General features: G+C 47.1%; 1 protein-coding gene and 1 long non-coding RNA gene across 4 annotated transcripts in view; one reads left to right on the top strand and one right to left on the bottom strand.

Annotated features, from left to right (window-relative positions):
* Window positions 1-1,351: 1,351 nt before the first annotated feature.
* Window positions 1,352-10,480, bottom strand: FZD4 (frizzled class receptor 4). 3 transcript variants are annotated; one of them, XM_081152638.1, is made up of 3 exons: window positions 9,874-10,474; window positions 6,473-7,735; window positions 1,352-1,783 (listed from the first exon to the last, which is right to left on the bottom strand). In XM_081152638.1, exons 1-3 carry the CDS (start codon window positions 10,153-10,155, stop codon window positions 1,742-1,744), a joined length of 1,587 nt encoding a protein of 528 aa, XP_081008764.1. In that variant the 5' UTR covers window positions 10,156-10,474; the 3' UTR covers window positions 1,352-1,741. The 3 variants fall into 3 exon arrangements, with proteins under 3 accessions (XP_081008764.1, XP_081008765.1, XP_081008763.1); XM_081152639.1 differs by having other exon boundaries at window positions 1,352-1,601; XM_081152637.1 differs by having other exon boundaries at window positions 1,352-7,735; window positions 9,874-10,480.
* Window positions 10,481-10,669: 189 nt separating this feature from the next.
* LOC308564419 overlaps window positions 10,670-21,243 on the top strand; it is a 47,239-nt gene continuing 36,665 nt past the window's right edge. The window contains exons 1-2 of the long non-coding RNA XR_013999942.1: window positions 10,670-10,759; window positions 11,677-11,772. This is a non-coding gene — a long non-coding RNA (uncharacterized lncRNA). The remainder of the gene's footprint in view (window positions 10,760-11,676; window positions 11,773-21,243) is intronic.

The raw sequence follows: 21,243 nt of genomic DNA, 5'->3' as shown, positions 1-21,243 counted from the left end.
GGTCACATTTAGAGACATGACAGTTAGGACTTCAGCATGTCTTTTGGGTGGACACACTTCAACCCGTAATGGAGTGTAAAACAAAAAAAAAACGAAACCCTGGGCAAGGCATGAGAAGGCCTCCTCTATCCAACCTCTCACCTCCTGTCAGGGTACCCTGGGGAAGTCCCTTGCACTCTCAAAGTTTCTGTTCTCTCTAAAACAAAGCAGTGCCTGCCCTGCTTACCTCACGGATGCCAGGAGAATAAAATAACTTTTTAAAAAATTTTTCTGTATGGAAAGTATTTATATAAGTGCAAGGGATTATTATGAATTCATTTCATATTGCATTAACTTTTCCTTAACTTCATAACTACTTAATGAGTAGGTAATAAAATGAGAAATGTGCCCTGTCTTACAGGGAAGAGAATTTAAATTACATGCTTCCCTTCATTTATGTTTTGAGATAAAAGTACAATAGCAATCTGCAGATCCTTGTGCCCTGGGCTTTTCACTCACAACAGAACAGGGTGGTACTTAGGTAAACTAATGGGTAGAAATTTAAAGGCAAACCAAGAGGCCCTGGCTGGTGTGGCTCAGTTGGTTGAATGTCATCCCATGCACCAAGAGGTCACCAGTACAATTCTTGGTCAGGGCACATGCCTGAGTTGCGGCCTAAGTCCCCAGTAGGGGCCATGCAGGAGGTAGCCGATCCATGTTTTTCTCTCTCTCTCCCACCCTCTCCTTTCCTCTCTCTCTAAAATCAATAAAAACTTTTTTTCTTTTTTTTTAAAAAGGCAAACCAAGAGGGCTGATGTTCTCCTCTGGGACATGAGCACACAGCTCCAGTGGCAGTGACTCCCCTTCCCTGTATCCGTGTGGTCCACAACAATGTCCTGATAATGGCTTTGAATTTGCTTTGTCTGATGGTTTTTCTGGATATGCGGACATAGACCAGCCACATTTTAAGAGGCCTGAAGCTGTAGCAGTGATAGGGAAACTTTATTCAGGCCACCAGATTAAGTCAAAGGGACCTGGAAGGTGTGTAAGTCTCCACACATACTGGAAATGCCGAGAAGTGTCATGCAATGAGAGCTTGAGAACCATTGTTCTGTCCAAAGCATCATGTGACCACCTGAGCACTAGTGATGACCACAGTATCGATAAATGCTGTTGACCTTGGACCTTGGGGGTTTGCTGACCCTGGAGAAATCCCAGAGGGGAAAAATAGCACCAGCAAGAAGAAACAAAGAGGCTCTCAGAAAGAGGCTCTCAATCTGCCCTGCAAAGTGAATTCCCTATTTCTCACTGCTGTGTATGTACGCTTCTCAGGGTATCCTAAGCCTTCAGGAATATGCCAATCACACATGAGGTAATAAACAAAAGTTTATTTTCCTTTAATACAAAAATTAAATAGCAAAGTTTATTTTTTTTTGTACAGCGATAAATTAGAAATTTACAGTACAGACATCAATGCAGACACACGTTTGTACATCCTTAAAAGCAGGGTCCATTTCCTTCGACGGTCAGCAATGCGTTCGGGGCATGTGTAGCCGGGGTTTGCCTGGTACCTCTATGTCGAACATCTGAAAGCCCTCAGGTTGGCTTCAAGGTGGCTGGCGCTGCAGGGAGGCACAGGGAAGCACAGGGCTCTGGTGAAAGGGCCACAGGGCACTAACTTGACTATGGCATGAGCACATCGAGTCACATTCATGTTTTCACAGATCCAGTTGGTATGGATTCCACCCTTCCTACAACGAGCTCAAGGGGCCTTCATCCTCAGGCCTTTTAAAGTCTTACATCTCTGTGAGGTAGAAAAAAATTCAGAACCACCAAGATGCCCCATGGTGACAGACCTAGAAAGCAGCCTGCCCCCCACCCCCCAAGCCCACAGCCAAGACAGGGCGGAGCCCATCCGCAGGGTGTGCAAAGGTGCACACCTGGGAGAGGTGGACCCAGCCATCACAGGGCATAGCTGCCCCTGCCCCTCTTCTCAGAAGCCTCCTGGGGTGACAGCGGTCATGTACTGAATATCACAGGGGATCAGGGAGCCACAATAACTTGAAGAACAAAGATAACACAGGACCCCAAACAGGCCCACTGTCATCTGCCCAGGTGAATACTGAGAATTTGCTAGTGCAAAGAAGAAGGGAAAGAAAGAGGTAAATCAGAAACAGAAACAAGCTACTATAGGGCAACTGGGCTGACCACGGGGCGAAGGCCTGCGGGGGGAATCCAGGCTCCCCGCCCCCTGGGAATGTCTGGCGTGCCATCACCGCACATGTGCGTGGCAAGAGGCAGCAGCAGAAAGCTCTGGCCAGGCCACAGTGAAGCCAAATACATTATTTAAGCCTCTGGTATCTGATCCTAGGTAGCAGCAAAATGCTCTCCTAGGAGTTTCCAAGATCTGTGATCTAGGCGCAGAGGAAAAATGATAACCTGGGTCCTTTGCCAGACATGATACAAACCCAGCTGGGGACTCTGGACCTAAATACAATAAAGGAGCAAAAAGAACCGTCAGAGTCCAGTGACTCAACAGAGTTGGCTGAAACAGCAGCTCTCTCCAATCTCTTCCATCACAGAGGGAAATTCAGGATGTAGATTGATTCGGGGGTGGGGGGAGGGGGTGGCTTAGAACATATGTGCTCTGAGGCTCTCTTCCCTAACTGCTGTTGAGGTCACATCACCAGAACCCAGAGATTGCACCATCCCTGTGAAATCCCTCTCAATTGAGTGTGCCCTCTGGGTCTGAGCTCCTCTCTGCGACCTCCGGTCCCAGCTTGGCTCCCAACACAGTAAGCACTAAACCCAGTGGCCAGGAGGCTGAGGGGGGCCAGAGAGGACAGAGCTGGGGGTGCTGGGAAAGCCACAGTTCAGAACTGGATACAGAAATTTCCTGCATTCTGGGTCTGGGGGTGCAGGTGCGGGAGTGACCGGGGAAAGGAAAGTCAGAGAGCATCTCAGGGAAAAGTGTCACCCTTTCTCAGGTTTCAGGTCCCTGAGCAAGCTGCCAGCACAGAAGCAGTCTCAGAGGGCAGGAAACAGGTCTCCATAGAGGAAAAAGGGTATGAATCAACCAAGCAGCTCAACCAGATGGATCTGGCCAGGTCCACGCTAGCCCATGTCCCTCTGGCCAAGGCTATGTGTAGAAGCTACAAACATACCTACTTATTCTAGACTTCAGAGAAAAAAAGCCAACCACCCTAACCTTTTTCCTAGCAAGACACTGCCCACAAATTTACCTGTGCAACCGGCATGGAACACCCCAAGCCCTGAACTACCTGCCCCTAAAGCCACATTGCATGTGGGAGCTCGCGCTGTTCCAGCCAGTTTTCATAGTCTTCCTCGGGGATTTCCACAAAGACCGTCAGGAAACAGCGGATGCTTCCTGCCAGAGCCCCTGCCGCTGATTTGCAGGGGATTCTGGGAGGGGATCAGAGACGCATCAAAGACAGAAAGACCCAGGAAGAGGCTTAGGAGATGGAGACAGTGAAAGAGATGGCAACTCAGAGACACACACACCTTCCCCAAACCAACAGCAGAGTTCAGCAGACCCAGAAGCATCCCGGTCTCGGTCAGTGAGCACAGAGCTCATCCCCCGGGGCCTCGCCTACGGTGACTACCACAGGGCCTTACACACAGATGGCACTCAAGCAACGTGCTGATAATTGACCTTTATTTTTTTTTTAAACAAAACCAACTTGAGAGATGATGGAGTCACTTCAGAGTAACTGGTAACTGACTCCTCAGCCACCAGCTCCTTTCCTGAAACCATACACACTCTCCATTGCCTGGAGTGTGAAAGGAAAGGCCTATAACCTGTGACATTGCTGAGGCTACTAACCCGGCCTGCACCCACAGCCACTTCTGATCAAATATACTGCCCCCTGAGAAGGCAAGAGCTTTGCTGGAGAGACATGTTAAAACCCAAGAAGTTGTCAGGGCACTAGCTCCAGAACTCAGTGTCCAGGTTCACTGAAGTGTTCTTATTGTTATATTATTATTTCATCACTCACAAATATTGAGCACCTACTTTGTGGCTTGCCCTCTTCTAGGTGCTGCCTTGGTCACACAATCACCGAAGCATTACGAAGAAAATTGCATTACAAGTCCCAGCACGCTAACAGCAAGGCCAGTGCCCGGCTGCACGGTCCTTCCCTTGCCTGGGCCAGAGGCTCTGCACAACTCCCAAGACACTAGAGCAGAGCGTGAGTAAGGGCAGGCTCTGCCCCTGGGTGCACGCTCCAGGGCCCTGGCCAGCTATGGGAACCGTCTGCAGCAGCACGGGGCGTTCACATTGTACATTTCATAGGCAATGTGGTCTCAGATGGAGTTCAACTGGTCCTTCCGAGGATCCTTTCTCATGCTCCTGAAGTCCTGACGCCAGAGGCCAGCCAAGGCACTAAGCCCGGCTGGGCACACACAGCAAGGCCCCCCCACCCCCATGTGCCCACTTAGTAACAGTCTCAAAAGCCCCAAGACTTTCCCTTCCAGAACCTGCAGCAGACATTACATGCATCTTCATCTCGGACAGCTCAAGAACCACACAAAAACAGAGGGAAGAAGGAAGGAAAATGTCAAACCATGGGCATAAAGCTCAAATAAACAAAAAGTCATGCTTATTTCCAGAATTTGACTACCTATTTGGAATTCTGAGTCCCTGCAGATGTTTTTCCACTAAAAAAAAAAAAAAAGTGATAAAAGAGCTTTCCTATCTGTTTTTTAAAAAGTGGGGCATGAATAAATAAATAAATGAGTCATTGCAAAGGAGTCGCTGAAGCAAAGACAGGTAAGAGTTACAAGGAGAGCAACCTGCGACAGTGTCAACAATTTGTCCCAGAGATCTGGCGATTAGAAGGCCTGAGGCGGGTTAAGAGAAAGGCCAGTTACAGTTTTAAAAGAACTGCAACTTTTGAGAGGCTGCTGGGGGGTACCCCCTTGTAAGGAACATAAAGCATAAATTTTAAAAGCTCTGGATACCTCCTCAAAAGGCAATTAAGACCTGCGCTGTTAGAGTTTGCAGTTCATTTCATATGGTCTACACTTTATTCCCTACAAACCAATCAGCTCCTGGCTGGCATTCTGGAGATTCATTAAGCACCATATAAATACTCCAGGCCACACTGCCTCCAATGAAATCTTATAAGGAGCCTTTGCCAATTACTGGGAAACAATTATGCACCAAGCAGTTGGATTAGCTGTCCTCAGTTCCCTGTACAAAACTGAAAAAGTCTCCATTGTGGTAGGTAAACCAGACTCTTCTGATAACATTCTTATGCTAAAAGAAAAAAAAGGCACTATCATTCTGAGAATGCAAGCTGACCACAGTTTGAAAGTCAGTTGAGTATACTATTATGTCATGGTCCAAGAATGTGCTTTTAATTGTAATTGACACACACAAATTACACAGTTAATCTGTGTGAATGCAAAGTTGCCAAGAAACTTAACATTTTAGCTCTTCCAGACTGGCGTCTGCATAGATGCAATCACACAAAGTAAAATATATTAAGTCCCCATTGCTCAATGCAATAGGTCTCTGGGGTCGGTAAGGTAAGTCGACTTGGTAAATCTCATTTTCCTCTGAATTAAGTGATTGTCAGAAAGTGAATCACCCTTCCTTTCCCCCTCATTAGGCACGCTGCAGTGCAAAAATTCCTATAAAAATGCCTATTTTTGACTTATTAATGTAAGATAAAAAAACAGCAGCAGCCTCGAACAGACATGTTGAAATTTAAGAGGAAGAGAGAGAAGAAAAATCCACTGGATACCTTATGTGTGTTTGTACAGTACTTTCGTTTGTTCAAACAATTCTGTTTTATGACAAAGGCACTGAAAGATTCTGACACCACCTCTTGGGAGAGCAATCCACAAGTTCTAAACAGCAGACAATGCACCACAGAAAATGTTTATGTTAGATCAGCCAAACTATAAAACTCTTGTAACACGTCTCTGAACCCAGCATTTCCAGTGTTTATAGATTGCTTTGCTATCTGAAAGACCCAGTTAGTATTTTAAATTTTAAAGAGTTAAAAAAAAAAGTTAACCTTTCTCCCTGCAAGTTACCTACTCACAGCTCAAATCCCACCCCTCAGGGAAAAGCAGCATCGCCTGGACCTCCTGGAATCTAGGCAGGACCTCCACGCTCCAAGTTTCGACCTGCTAAAGTGATCAATGTTATGATTTTTCACAGCTTTGAAAGCCTCTAACTGGCTTTTCCATTTTGGATTATTCCAAAGTCTGCACCAAAATCATTAGTTTTATGATGCTTGGGGGGAAGTGAGGGAGAGGGTGGTGGGTTATGGGGGTCACCTTAGGGTGGCTGGTTTGTTCAAACCGAGATTCATTGCATGAAACTTTTAGTAGCATTTGCACCGAAATGCTGGCATTTCCCCCTTCAAAATTTGGGAAGCGTGGAGGCTGGCTAGCTTTATACCACAGTTTCATTGCCTTTCCCAGGCTTTACCCAACCATTCCCTCTTTTTTCTCTCTTTACCTTCCCAGAATTCACCAATCTGTTGGAACACTTCTGCCACGTGTGAAGAGTTTTGGCAGACCAAATCCACATGCCTGAAGTGATGCCCACCAGCAAAGACATAAAAATTTTCAACATTTCAACTGCCATATTGGAGTCATCTGCAGAATACCGGAAAATCGCCCAGTTGGAGATTTCATAGAAATAACAGGCAATCACACAGGTTGCAGGAACCGTGTACAGGACTGAGAAGACCCCAATCTTGACCATCAGCCTTTCCAACTTGTCTGTCTTTGTCCCATCCTTTTGCAGATTTGACCGAATTTTGAACAAGGCCACCAAACCTGCAGCAATGAACAAAGTTCCAATCACCAGGTAGGTGAACAGGGGAGCCACCACAAAACCTGTGAGGGCATCAAGGTTTTGGTTCCCAACGTAGCATAGGCCAGTGAGTTCATCTGCGTCCACCAGTCTCATAATCAAGATAACAATAGTTTTCACTGCAGGGATGGCCCAGGCCGCAATGTGGAAATAAGAGCTGTGCATTTCAATGGCTTCATGACCCCATTTGAGTCCAGCTGCCAAAAACCAAGTGAGTGTCAGAATAACCCACCAGATGGAACTGGCCATTCCAAAAAAGTACATCAGCAAGAAAATGATTGCACATCCTGTGTTCTTAAGTCCTTCTTGGATGAGAACAGGTTCTGCTGCCTCTTCAAAATCGCAGGATATCCTCTCCCGGCCTACAGTCAGCCTGACAATATAAGCAATGCTATAAATATTATAGCACATACTGAGAAATATGATGGGGCGCTCAGGGTAGGAAAACCTGGAGGAATCGATCAGGAAGGTGAGCACGGTGAAGGCGGTAGAGATGAAGCACAGGCTGGCCCACACGGCCATCCAGATATCCGTGAACTCCTTGGCCGAGCGGCTGTACAGGCCAGCATCGTAGCCACACTTGAGAACGCAGTTCAGGCTCCTTTTCACCCAGATGTACTGATCGGAGTTGGTTCCCACGGAATGGCACTCTTCCCCAGGCTGGATGGGGGTTTTGTGAGGTAAGGGCACCTCCTCATCTCCTGGCCCTTCCATGCACATGTGGTTGTGGTCATTCTGGGGTGGAAATTTGCTGCAGTTTAGGCTCTCCGGCCAGGCAAATCCAAATTCCTTCAGGACAGGTTCACAGCGTCTCTTGACAGACAGACACATGCCGCCACATGGGCCGATGGGGATGTTGATCTTCTCTGTGCACATTGGCACATACACGGAACAAAGGAAGAACTGGAAAAGTAATGAAATGAGCAAAGAAAACAGTGACTTGGAAGTATGACCAAATGCTTGCACACAGCTGAGTTGTGAATGCTTCCAGGCAAAGTACATAACTACTTTTAAACCTGCCCATAGGGAGTCCGACCATACATGCTGACCTTGAACAAGGGTGCCTAATAATCCATCCCTTACACACTTTTCTTCTTTTGGTTCTAGTAATCCTTTCCAGGAGAGCATAAATAAATAAATGTATAAAACGGACTCAAAAAATTATATAATCCCTTTTTGCATAACAAGAGAATACACCTTAAAAGATTGACTTTGAGTCTCCCCCTCTTTCAGCTACTATTTGAAAGAGCTGAACAGACTAATCAAATGACTCTGTCATTTTGGTGGTGGGTATTTATTTTCATCCCCATTTCTTTATCACCATAAAAATAAAGGTAAAAAAAAAAAAAAAAAAAGTAGATCCAGCCTTTCTCCTGTTAATATTCTCTCTTTTCTCTACTTTATCCCCTAAAATTATTTTTTAATCAGTCTCATATTGAAACAAAAACTGTCCTAATTAAGATACTGTTAGACCCAACCATGGGATCCAGGATGTGATGCAGGTTGAGGTCTCTGGTCACCCGGGGCTTGTTTGGCCAGGTTTCCACACTGAATAATAATGAAGCACAATAGGAAAATATAAATGTTAAGTCCCTGACACTGCAATACCAGCAGGGGAGAGTGCAGTTGCTGTCCTCAATTCCTCCAGCATTGATAAACAGTCTGCTTGGCTCCTTACAGATGTTGTCTATGAAGTCTAGAGTTACAAGTAACTATTTTCCAGCATGTAAAGGGATCCAGTCCTGTCCTTCAAAACAGCTTGGCTGCTTCCCCAGGATACATGTAATTAAAAATATATATCCCTGCAAAAGCTGTTTCTCCAACAAAACTGCCACTGATGTCAGGATATGTGCTGTTTCCAAACCGAGAGCTAGAGGATCATTTCTTAAGCTTTTATAACCTAGTTCTGAAGTTCTGAAACTTCCAAAGGGACATTTCACCAGCAACGGGTCTAATCCCAACCATCTTTCTGAAACCACAATCCAACTTTTAAAATGACCTGTATAAAAACATGCACCTAGTAAGCTGCCTGCTTGCTTCTTACCTCTCAGAAGTTATAACCAGAACCACAGATTTCTAAAGCTTTCAGCCTGGACAACCATTCCCTATTTTTCCCAATGTCTCTCTTTTCTAAAATTCAAAGAAACCACTCATTGCCTCACCAAACAAAACCCAATGGATGCTAACACTTTTAAAAATCTCCTTTCAATTCTTTTTATTTTCCAAGGAATTGGTGGTTGTTTTTCTAAGACTGCAACCACCTTGCGTGTGCTGTGCAAATTCCTTCTTCACTTACTATGGTAGGATGAATGTTTTCTGTCTCATGACACGAGCTTTAAAATTTTTAATGACTGAGACAACAACGATCTTCCAGGAGACAAACTGCCTTCTTGAGCTGAACCATACCATCACCTCTTCCCCAAGCTGTGTTTTCTCTCCCTCCACGTACTAAACCTGCCCTCAACCCTGAGAACAGGGGTACCCTCCAGCCAAGCCAACCATTCCTTCCTGCGTGACCTCTAAACTCAGGCGGGCCACACGATGAGGGGCCATGGTGCGGAAAACGGGGCAGCGGCGTTTCATTTAACAAACCACCCCAAAACACGGGGGAGAAATGAAGCCGGCGAGGGAGAAGTTCCCAGCCCCTTATCTCTCCTTCCAAGTCTCGGCTGCCGCTGGCTGCCCCGCCGGGGACTCGCCCACTGCGCGCGGCGGCCAGAACCCTTGGCAAAGATAACCCTCAGCTCCGCTGGGGTTAGGGGCTTGGCCAGACGCGGTGGGCAGGGGAGAAAAGCGGAAGGGCGGGGTGTGAGAGTGGGTTCTTTCGCAGGCCAGATGACTTACACAACGCTTTGGCTTCCAGTCCCCGAGAAGGGACAGAAAAGTGGGGGTGGGGATGGAAATCACTTTTTCAGGATAGTTACACCCTTCGGCCCCGGAGGAGGCGGGCAGGGGGCTCGGCTTGGTAAGGGCTCCACGGAGTTAGTCCGGGGCGTCCCCGCGCAGGGGGCTCGCCAGGGGCTGGGGGTAGGGGCGCCCACCTGCAGCTGGCTGGAGCAGCCGTACTGGATGAGCGGCGTGAAAGTGGTCAGCTGCAGCTCGGCGTCGGTCTGCAGCTCATGCCCCACAAGGTTGGGCATCTTGGTCACGTTGTAGCCCAGGTTCTGGCACATGGAGATGCGGATGGGGTCGCAGCGCCGCTCCTCCTCGTCCCCGAAGCCCCAAGCCGGCCCCGGGAGCAGCAGCACCAGCAGCAGCCACAGACGGAGACCGACGCCCCCGGACGCCCCCAGGACGCTCGGCCCTGCGCCCCGCCAGGCCATGGCCAGAGCCCGGGGCAGCAGCGGCGGCGGCGGGGGCTGCTCCAGCAAACACCCCCAGTTTGCACGGGGGTCGCGCTGCTCCCAGCTCCGGGGCAGGGAGTGATAAGGCGCCAAGGGCGACGAGGGTGCAGCGGTCGGCTCTCCAGCTGCTGCGCGCAACTGTGCGGGATATTAGACTCCCGCGGCCGAGGCCGAGAGACAGACCGCGAGGGTCATGGCTGCAGTCGGCGAGCCTCCAGCCCAGCTCCGGCCGCGGCCGCTCGGGGTCTCCGCGAAGCCCGCCAGCACCCAGCGCCGCGCCGCAATCGCAGCCGGAGCCCTCCCGGGCGCTAGAAGTTCGCTGGGCGGTGGCGGGGCGGGACGGACAGCGCGCCTCTCCAATGGCCCCGCGCCGCGGGCAGCGAGGGGCGCGGCCGCTCGGCGGCTGCAGGGCCAGGCCCCGCCCGCCGGCTGCCCTCCGCCGCCCCCTCCCCCTCCCCCCGCAGGGCGCCCCGCCCCGCTCCCCGGCTCTCCCTTTCCTCCCACCCGTGCGCGGCGCTCGGGGGCCGGGCTGGGACGGAGCCGAGGCGCTCCGGCCGGGCCAGCCTGCCCCCTCCTCTCCCAGGTGAGAAGTGCTCCCAGATGGGTCGGCTCCCTTTCCTTTCCGTTTCCAGCTGTCACCCCGGCCCACGGCCACCTCCCCGTCGGGCAGGGGAACGTGTACAAAGAACTCGGGATTTGGATTTACAAAGTTGTGGCTTTAAATCCCGGCTGTGTGACCTTGAGCAAATTGCTCAGCTGCTCGGCGTCGCTTTCCTCACCCATAAAGAGACCCCGGGGGATTAGAGAGAATGCGTACAGCGCTCGGCGCGGCGCCTGGTACGGCCCGAGCTCGCCGTTCCTTCCACCCCGAACTTGCAGGGGCCGGAGCCCGGCCCCTCTCCCCGCCCCCAGGCCCCGCGACCTGCGCCCGGGAGCCGCCCGCCTCCGGCCGCGGGAGGGGGAGGCGCCGGGAGCAGCCGACCGGCGGAGGGTCTCGCGCTCCGATTTCCTCACCGTATGAAATGAAATTCCACTGGGGGATTCGAGAGGAAATGAGGCCGGGACGCTCCGTGCTTCTCGGCCCGCCGCCCTTCCTGTCTCGGGGACACGGTTTCTAAATAAGGTTGGGAGGGTGAGAGGGCGGGAGTGGAGAGGCTCGACCTGCGCTAGAGGCCGGGGTGGGGGTGGGGTGGGGGTGGGGGGTGCGGCAAGAAGGCGCACAACCACGGGGCTCCGCTCCTCCAGCCTCCCAGGCATCCCTCCCTACAGCCTGTATCTCTTTATAATTTTTTCTGCCTCTGCGTAGGGTCGTGGGATCTGGGGATCATGTGAGCCTTGTTTGGATCCAACTTAACCCCTCTCTCATTCCCAGGCCTCCCCCACCTCCATCCCCCCACCCCCGACGGGGCTTTGTGCTAGTTCACCCTCTCAGATTTCCAGTTGGGCCAGTGGAAACCCCCAGCAGGTGGATTCCTAAACCATTTACTTGTTGCTTTACAGTGGTCAAGGTACTGCGAGTCTCAGCGTCAAATTGGCCATCTGTGAAATGAGGAGGTTCATGCCTACACCACTACACAGTTCTAGGAGTTAAATGAAGTAATACCTGTAAATCAGTTAGGTCAGTGTCTGGCACAGTGTCTTGTAAGTGCCAATCACCTTGGTTATTGTTTTTGTGGGACAGCCTCCTGCTCTCCAGCCAAAGACATTCCCAGCAGCCCAGGCCTGAGGATCTGGGTAAAGGGCTTTCTGCTCTCTTTCTGAGATCTTTTTGTCCAGGACTTGCCACAGTTTTCCTGGGGTTGGTGATAGGGACCATGTTTTTGTGCATGTATGTATCCTCCCTTCTCAGCTAAGTCTGGCATATGGCAGAGGCTGGATATAAGTAGGAATGATATCTCTACCACTATCATGGTGCTCATATTCTGTTTTGTAGTTTTAGTTTTCTTTTCTCATATTGGCAAATAGACTTGGCTGAGGGAAAGAATAGAAGCAACATTTTTGGTATTTGGCTCTGTGCCAGAACTGTGTTGTGCACATAGAAGCTGCATTGTCTCCAGCCATCATCATCATCATCATCCCCTGGGGAAGGAGACTCCATTAGCTTCTTAAAGAGAGGAAGAGACTGAGGCTAGAACCAAAGTGATAGTTAGAAAATGAAAGATCAATCAAACCAGGGCCCAAAGGGGCCTTTAAGAGGTGGGGAACAGGGTCATCTCTCCAGAAAATTTCCCAGCTGGAAATCGACATGCTCATCACTAGGGTTGAATCCTCTGTATGGCTGTGCTGAGTAACCCATGAGACCATTGGCCTAAGAGATGAATAAATGATTAGATATATGAATCAAATGATTAGATGATCCCCACCCTTTAGGACTCACAGAAGGAGACAAAGCATAAACAGACAACTGAAACTCAATATGATAAATGCACAGAAAACTTTGGGTAAATTGAAAGTAGAGGTAGCTAAGTTTGGAGGGCTGCTCAAAGGGAGGTGACTGCAGGTTTCTGAGCTACTCAACAAAGCTGAGTTAGTGTTCAATGGCACTTCTCCTGGGGCACTTGCAGGGAGAGTAGGAGGGTTTGGTTTGTGCTAAAGGTATGTATACATGGTCCATTCAACAACAGCCTCCACGAGGTCAAGGAGCTTACGCATGTACTAACGTGTACAGACAAAGATATACACCCCACAGGTCAAGGGTGCCCCATGTCTCTTTCTCCCTTGGGATTCCCCGCACCCGTATGGGGGCTATTGGAAACTACCTCACTGGTTTAGGTGATCCCCTTCGTGTTATTGTGGGGACCCCCTGCACACAGGATTCTGAGCTACTCAGCAAAGCAGAGTTAGTGTGCTATTGGCATTTCTCCTAGGGCATTTGCAGGGAGGGTTTGCTTTGTGCTAAAGATATGTGTACATGATTTATTAAACAATGACCTCCACGAGGTCAAGGAGCAGGCACTGTCCCTTGCACAGGGCCTGGCACATAGAGGGAACATCATTAGTGTTTTGTCAAGGATTACTGTTATCAAGCAATAACAAATAACTCACATAGAATCCTTACTCTGTACTAGGTTAGAGTTATGTGCTTTACATGTGTATTATCTCTTTTATTTTGCACAACTTCAGAAAACTCATGTTCTGGGAGTTTAAGCAACTTGCCCAAGATCACGTAGTAAGTGACAGAGAAGGGCTCAGAAGCATGTCTACCTGGCCCAAAAGTCCGTGTGCAGTGCATGGTACTGCTCTCACAGGGGAAACTGTTGACACTCAGTTTTCTCTATAGTTAAAGGTGACTCTTTTATGTTCTGGGCCTCTTGTACCTGGTCCTGGCATCCCTGCCTCATCTTGCTTGAAGCAACTGTCTCCTTTCAGAACACTTAAAGAAGCCCCTTCCCTGTCAGAAGCTTTTCCTGTCAACAGCTTTTCTTTCCCTGCATGGAACTCATCGCAGGTATTTTCCAAAAAAGAAAGCCAGGGGAATCACATTTCAGTCTGAATGTGGAACGAAAACAAAGACCACAACTTAGAGCTAAGTCTGAATGGCCTGGAGCCCCTCAGCCTCCCTCTCACGGAGTGGTTTACACAGTCGCCAGTCTGCTCCTGGTGACAGGCATGGCATGTTTGCCTTTGTTGCAGAAAACACTTCCAGGCAGAGGGCTATCCACCCTGTGACATGCAGAGCATTTAGGAGAGAGGCAGAAGATAGGGACACATGAATAGGACCTTCCATTAACCTAAAGGGCAGGCCATGGGCCCCTAGTGGCTCTGGCCTGAGTGCCTGCGCAGCTTCCTCTGTCCACTGTCTGAGTCCTAAAGACACATGCAGCACACTTTGGAGCTGCAACAAACATGACTTCAGGGGGCTGGTGGGCAGTTGGAGGGCTCTCCATTTGCATCTAATGAGAGGCCGGGTTCTAATTAACTCCTGTGATGTGTTAATTTTTCAACCTGACATTTTCTGCTCTAATAGATTCTTGTAATGGTTCCTAAATTAAAGGCTGCATTTAAAGACTAACGTTTAGGTTAAAATCCACCACCTAGGGGGGTGGGGTGAGGGTGTAAACATCCTTTCCCTCCTAAGGAAAACTTCTCATTTGCAGTTTTTTGCTAACCCAATTAAGTGCTGAAGTAGTCACCCCAGAGCCTGCTTTTCATTTTCTGCGAAACAATCCAACTAATCCATATTCAGTAGCTTCCAAGAAAAGTCTTATTCCAACCACTCACGAAGAAACCAGCTTCTTTGAATCAGGACAGAACATTTAGAACTCACAAAGAGCTGTCTTGATAGAAAATGCGAGAAAGTGGTTCATTATTAACCTGTTTAGTTTTTGAGGGGGAAATTCACTGGGTCTGAAATCTCATAGGTTTGGCAATTTACTGTGGAAAACAGAAGCATGGGGGAAGGCATGCCACATCCCATTCGTTTATAGGTAGTCCAGGTGCTACATCTTCCCCAGTACCCAAACTAGCTCTAAAACAAGCACATGTGTACTGAGTAAAGCGGAAGGGAACACTAATCTTGCTTTAAGTGGAAGAATCAGAGGTCCACAAGAGGTTAAGGAACAACTCTTAAGGGGCAGAGCCAAACCTTCTTCTTACCTATTGCACCACTAGCCAGCAGCGAAGAATCCAGTCACCACAGAGCTCTTGCATGTCAAGGAATCAGAGCCCTGTTCCTCCTACCAAGCATAAGATAGTACATAAGACATTCTGTTTGTCAGTGGTGATGGTTTCATATACAGATGGGCAAGCAAGAACCTTTGCAGGAGGCAAAAAATAATGCAAACACACTTTGTACCTCCACAACTTCATTTCATTTCAGTATTTATCAGTCAAGCCATTAGCCAATGTTTAGCAATGGGTTACTGTGGACATGTCCCTGAGCTGGGTACTGGGAGGTGTGCAGACACGTAAAAGGTGGTCCCTGTCTTTAAAAAACTTATAGTCACTCACAACGGAGGAGATGAAGACATGAGACCAAGAATAAAGCAAGCTTGTTTATAATTAAGTGCTTTTTCTTGAGCTCCATTACTGTATTATAAATTTGTTTTTGTTTTTGTTTGTTTGGTCTCCTTCACAACCCTCTGAGGTCAGAGGCTGTGTCTTCCTTACCGTTGTTCTCCTGAACAGCAAAGAAAGACATTACCTAACCCATGGAAGGCACTCAGTAGATACTTGCCGAGTAAGTAAATGAATGGTTCAGGCTATAAGTCCTCTAATTCTTCAGAAAAAGAGTCTTCATTATGTTCTGGGTATAGGTGACCACCAAAATGCAACCTGGTTGCCGAATGATGGCTGAGTCTGTTCTATCAGCCACTCCTTCAAGACCACTGTCAGCTTTCCTCAGAACTTGGATGGTTTGCCAATAATTTATTTTCCTCTTTTTGTTTTCTTTACCAATTCTTAAATCTTTTAAGATAGAGCACTGTCTGGGCCACAATTGTTGTTTGATTCAAAGCCTGTTTTCTACTTCATGAATCAGCTCAAGACATTTTCTTATCACTGTTCATTGGCTAGTTGACCACTCATTTCATTATTGTCAGCTGAAGCAACTGGGAATCATATTTGCCTCAAGGGGTGGCAAGCAGGGGTCTTAAGCCAAGGTGTTATAAGTCAAAAGATCATCTGCAAGCAGTGGGTTTGTAGAAAAATTGGAATGTGAGCTTATCTACAAGGGGTACGTGAGTTTCCAAGAGACTAGGGGAAGCATGAAAAGGAAAGCATCTGTAATAACATTCTCATAGGTGGCACTCTCATTAGTTGATACAGGTGAGAATGAACAAGAATAAAAATGACCAAAGGGTGTGGTCACCTGCTGTGGATAAGTATGAACTAGACTAGACAAAGTTTCAGGTGGTGTTTTTAAAACAACCTCAAATTCATCAACAGTCTTTCCAGTAAGGGTAGAGTTTATGTTCCCTCCCCTTGAATCTGGGAGGGTTTGTGACTTGTTCAACCAGGAGAGTACAGTGGAAGTGACACTAGATGGCTTCCAAAGCTATGGCATAAAAGGCCATGCAGTTTCTATCTTATTTTCTGGGAAATTCACTGTTGGAGCTCTGAGCAGCCTTATACGCAGTTTAGCTACCTTGAGACCACATAGGTGAGGCCACATGTGGGCTTTCTAGTTAATAGTCCCAGATGAGCCTGTCCTTCAGTACTCCCAGTCAAAGTGCCAGAAGTATGAATGAAAAAGCCATCTTAGAAGTTGATTCTCTGGCCCCAGCTATTTCTACCTCCAGCTAGCTGTGTGAGTCATCTCAGTCCAGACATTGTGGGGCATAGAAGAACCATCCTTGCTGTGCCCTTTCCCAATTCTTGACATACAAAATCCATAATGGTTATTGTTTCATGCCTGTCTTCCATTTGGGCTGCTATAACAAAATACCACAGACTGGGTGGCTTATAAACAGAAATTTATTTCTTATAGTTCTGGAGGCTAAGAAGTCCAAGATCAAGGTACCAGCAGATTCAGTGTCTGGTGAGGGTCCACTTCCTGTCTCACAGATGGCTGTGTCTTTCTTGTGTCTTCACATGGCAGAAGGGGTGGCCGAACTCTCGGGGGAGGGGGGTCTCCCTTTTTTTAATTCATTTTTGTTTTCTGAGGGTCTCTTTTCTAAGGGCATTAGTCCCATTCATGTGAGCTCTGCCCTTATTACTTAATCACCTCCTAAAGACCCCACCTTCAAATACCAACAGATTGAAGATTATGATTTCAACATACAGATTTTGGGGTGAAACAAATGTTCATTCTATTGCAATGCCTGTAAGTTTTAGGTTGGTTGGTTACTCATAACATATAACCAGAACAGAATTAAGTAACAAGGTATCAAAGGAGAGTGTGACTCAGCTAGAAAAGGAATGAGTATCACCCAAAGATGGATAAAGGGACTTTAAATTCTCTCTTGGGAGAAGGATAGTATGTTTGGTTGCATGAGTGATAGGGGGTCATGTTAATTGGAAGTCTGATTTTGCTCTTGTCTTTATTTATAAGTAAAGTATGGTTAAAAGAAGCGTATATGAATGCCAAATTGACAAGGAGTGCACATTGGTAGCTTTGTTCCATGTCAATTAACTGTAGTGAAACTGTACTTCCCAGAATTCCCTTCTCTACATGATTCCAGATTGGAATTGGCCTCAAGAGAACTTGGTACATGACTGGGGAGGTGGAAGGGAAGCAGCGTTTTATGCTCAGAAAGTCAGTGTTGGGTGCCAGGCACAGTGGCATCTCACACACGTCGTCTCTATTCTACTGGCTCAGTTGGCATGGGGAGTTCCTGGACCTGCACAATCTCATCCTCAAGTTTTCTGAGTCCTAGTGCCAGCTACTGGAGTGGCTCCATGGCTAAGGCTCCAGCTCCTGCAGGTCACCTGCATCATCAAGATTAGAGGGGGTTAGATGCAGACAGGGATCCAGTTTGTCCCTGTGGGTTCTAAGTTGCCCTTGACTTCCCAGACTTTGTGCTCAGCTTTCCTTCTTGATTGCAGACCCTGGCTAATCCACAGTGACTTCAGGTCCAACACCAAGGCCCAGAGGCAAAGCTTTGCACAGAGCAGTTCACTGGCTTCCATGGTTCTGTGAGATTTAATCCCTATTATAAATTCTTTATTCCACTTCACTCATTGAGACTCTGCTTTCTCTGATCAAACCCTGACTGATACAGCCCATAAAAAATATTCATAAAATGTTAGCTCTGGCAGCTGTCTTAGAGTTCATCTGGTCCACTCTGCATTTTATGAATGGGGAAACTGAGACTCAGATGTGACTTGCCCAAGTGGCACATAAATGGCAAGTGGTTGAACTAGTTTGCTAACCTATTCTTTGACTTAAATATTTGCCAGATGCCTCTTTCACTTATGGAATTGTGACTGGCCTGCTACACCAGATCTTATTGTCTATAGCAAGCACTTAGTTGAGGCCCCATTCTAGGTGTTTTACATAGATTACCTCATTTAATCCACATGCCACCCAGCCAGTGTGACTCAGTTGGTTGAGTGTCATCCCATGCATCAAGAGGCCACCGCTTCGATTCCCAGTCAGGGCACATGCCCAAGTTGTAGGCTTGATCCCCAGCAGGGGGCATGCAGGAGACAGCCAATCAATGTTTCTCTCTCATCAGTGTTTCTATCTCTCTTTCCTTCTCCCTTCCTCTCTCTTTAAAATCAATTTAAAAAGAAACATATGTAAAAAAATCCACATGCCCTCCAGAATATATCCTAAATCTGAATTCTCTCCATTTCCACCACCACCAACTGTCCAGCCCTCATTGGTGCAACTGTTTCCCAACAGGCCTCACTACTTCCATAATTGCTCAGTAACAATCTCTACACAACAACCAGAGGGATCTTTTCAAACTAGCTTCTACAGATTAGTTTCCTCTCCTACTGGAAAAGTGTCTATAGCTTGCATTGCTGTTGCAATAAAATTGATCAGGCGACAAAATCCTGTGAGATCCGACCTCATCTACCCTCACATTGTCTGCCTTGCTTACCATACTCTAGCTGCACTGACCGCCCCTCTAGTGCCAAAACATCCCCAGCCGATTCCTGCCGTGGGACTTTGCCATGTCCTCTGAGTAGAACACTACTGTCCCTTCTTCCCATGTCTGCTCTTCCTGACAAATGTCATTTTCTCTGAGAGGCCTTTCCTGAACTCACGTCTCAGCCTTCCCTGCAGTCACTCACTCCTTAGCCCTATTTTATTTCCTTCGTGACACTCACCGATGTCTGTCACTGTCTTGGTTATTGCTTATTTGTTAATTTCCTTTCTCCACAAAGACAGGGTCTTAGTGATCTTATTCACTAACATATCCCTGGTGCCTAGCAGGTGCTTTGTAAATATTTGTTAAATGAACAGACTTATATAGGCCCTGCTGCCCTTCTCCCCATTTTATAGTTGAGGGCACAGAGTCTCGGAGGGATTAGGAAACTTGCCTCAGGTACCACAGCAAGTGGTAGAGTTGATATTCCAACACAGGTCCGCCTGACTCCACAGCCTTTGCTTGACTGTTATGCGTCCATTGCCTCCACAAGTGTCCTGTGGATGTGAAGTGCCTTGAAGGGTATTAGAACTGGAAGGAACCTGTGATAATCAGCTAGTTCCTTGCTTAGTCATTAAAATCAATCAGGTAACAACTATATATTTATTGAGTCCTTATAGTATGCACTGCTAAGGTAACTAAAGTGCTCTTCCAAATGGGACAGACATTAAGGACGACCCACTTATCACATCCTGGGGATTTCCAGATGCCTGCATTTTTGTGTGATCTTCCCCCAGTAGCCCTCAATTTTTCAGTTTCAAGAATTTGGCTAAATTTTAAGCCTCCCTACTTTACTTTTTCTCCATTATCTCTTTGGCCTTCAAGAATCCATACTAGGGTTTCATTTCTATTCTAAAATGAGAAGAAGGGGCACATATTTTAAGAAAACAATTTTCAGATACATGCAAAGACACAGTAGGAGCTGATAGCATCTGTTCGACTACCAGAGACCGGGAAAGAACCTGCCAGATCATCTACTGCAAACCTTACTTCACAGAGGGGGTGGAGATGACTTATCCAAGACAGGGTTAGAACTATATATCTTTTACCCTGCCTCCAGGACTCTTTCCACCACATTATAGTGTCTTCTTTCTACCTCCTTACCTGGGAAATGATGCTGTGGAAGCTAGGTTATGGTAAACAGCAGAATACCCATTAATTAGACCTGAGGCTTCAGGCTGCTTGTACAAGGAGCTAGGTCATTGTTCTGTCTAATCAGGCCCTTTCTCTTTCTCAATAAGACCGCCACGCGTTACCAGTCACGCGCTAAGAATGACTAGACCTGCCCCAGCTGCCAATCCCTCTTCTACCTCAGCCATTCCATTTCTCCCTCTGTGTCCAAACACTGTATTTCAGAAAAGCTGTATCAAATGACCTTCTCATTTCTGCTTCTGTGACTCATTTCTATCCTGGCCTCCCTTGAGAGGTGAGCCAAGGCATCCCTACTAATGAAGTCTGAATTACAACATCCACACCAGGCTGGAGTGGTGGGAATTATGTGGCTCAGAGAATATCAGAACTGGAAGATATTCTTAGAGACCAAGGATCCCACCTCATCACCGCATTTGCAGATAAATGTGGGTACTGAGAGAAGAGGAAATGTTAATTGACTGTACACTTCAATAATGCTAGCTAGACATGAAGCAAGACTAGAAACCACGCCTTCTGGCTTTGCAGATCAATACTTACTATATCATGCTGAAGCCTTGGCACAAGGGACACAGTGAGCCCCTGGGAAAGGGTGTTGACTGATTGACAATGTCTTTCCAGCAAGGAAATCAGGAAATTCTGTTTCCCTCTTAGAATTAAGCCCCACTAGAATAACTCTCTCCAGAAAAACAATAGCAATAACAAAACTTTTTTTTTTTTTAATCATCTTAGGGCTTTTGTGAGAATTAAAGAGATACATATATGAAGGTCTTTACCACTGGGCATGAAAAATTCTGTTAGTTTCCCTTTACCTGTTTGTTGTGGCATTGAGTTAAAACTTGCCTGTGTTATGATGCTTAAATCCAAGATTTCTCCACTTCTCATTCTAGAGGTGTTTTTTGTGCCTCTTAGTGAAGGTGATGGATGCTCTGGTGAAATTCCTGGGCATAAATTTATCTTATATTCTAGACGAATAGTGCCTTCTGGAGCTCTACAATATGTGCCTCTTTATACTATGGTAGGGCAGCAAATAATAGCTAAAGTACTTTACCTATGCTATCTAAGTTAATATGATACCCTAAAACAGGTATAGTGAACAGAAAACAAAACTATAGTGCCCTCTTCAGCTCTACAATATGTGGCTCTTTATGCTATCGTAGGGTAGCAAATAATAGCTAAAGTGCTTTACCTATGCTAAGTTATGGGGAACGTCTTGCCATATGGTCCTTGAAATCATTTGATGTGGCTCTGCCAAGGCAACTGCAGGCGAGACTTGAAATTCAATAACTCTAAGAGCTTTTTTTATAGCTAATTTTTAAGTTGATAATTTGGTATCGCCCGGGAATGATGTTCTAAATATCCAAATGACCTGTGGCAAAAA

This window comes from Miniopterus schreibersii, assembly GCF_964146895.1.
Source record: "Miniopterus schreibersii genome assembly, chromosome: 12".
In the NCBI taxonomy this organism is placed as follows: Eukaryota; Metazoa; Chordata; class Mammalia; order Chiroptera; family Miniopteridae; genus Miniopterus; species Miniopterus schreibersii.
This window is presented reverse-complemented; position numbering and strand designations above follow the sequence as displayed.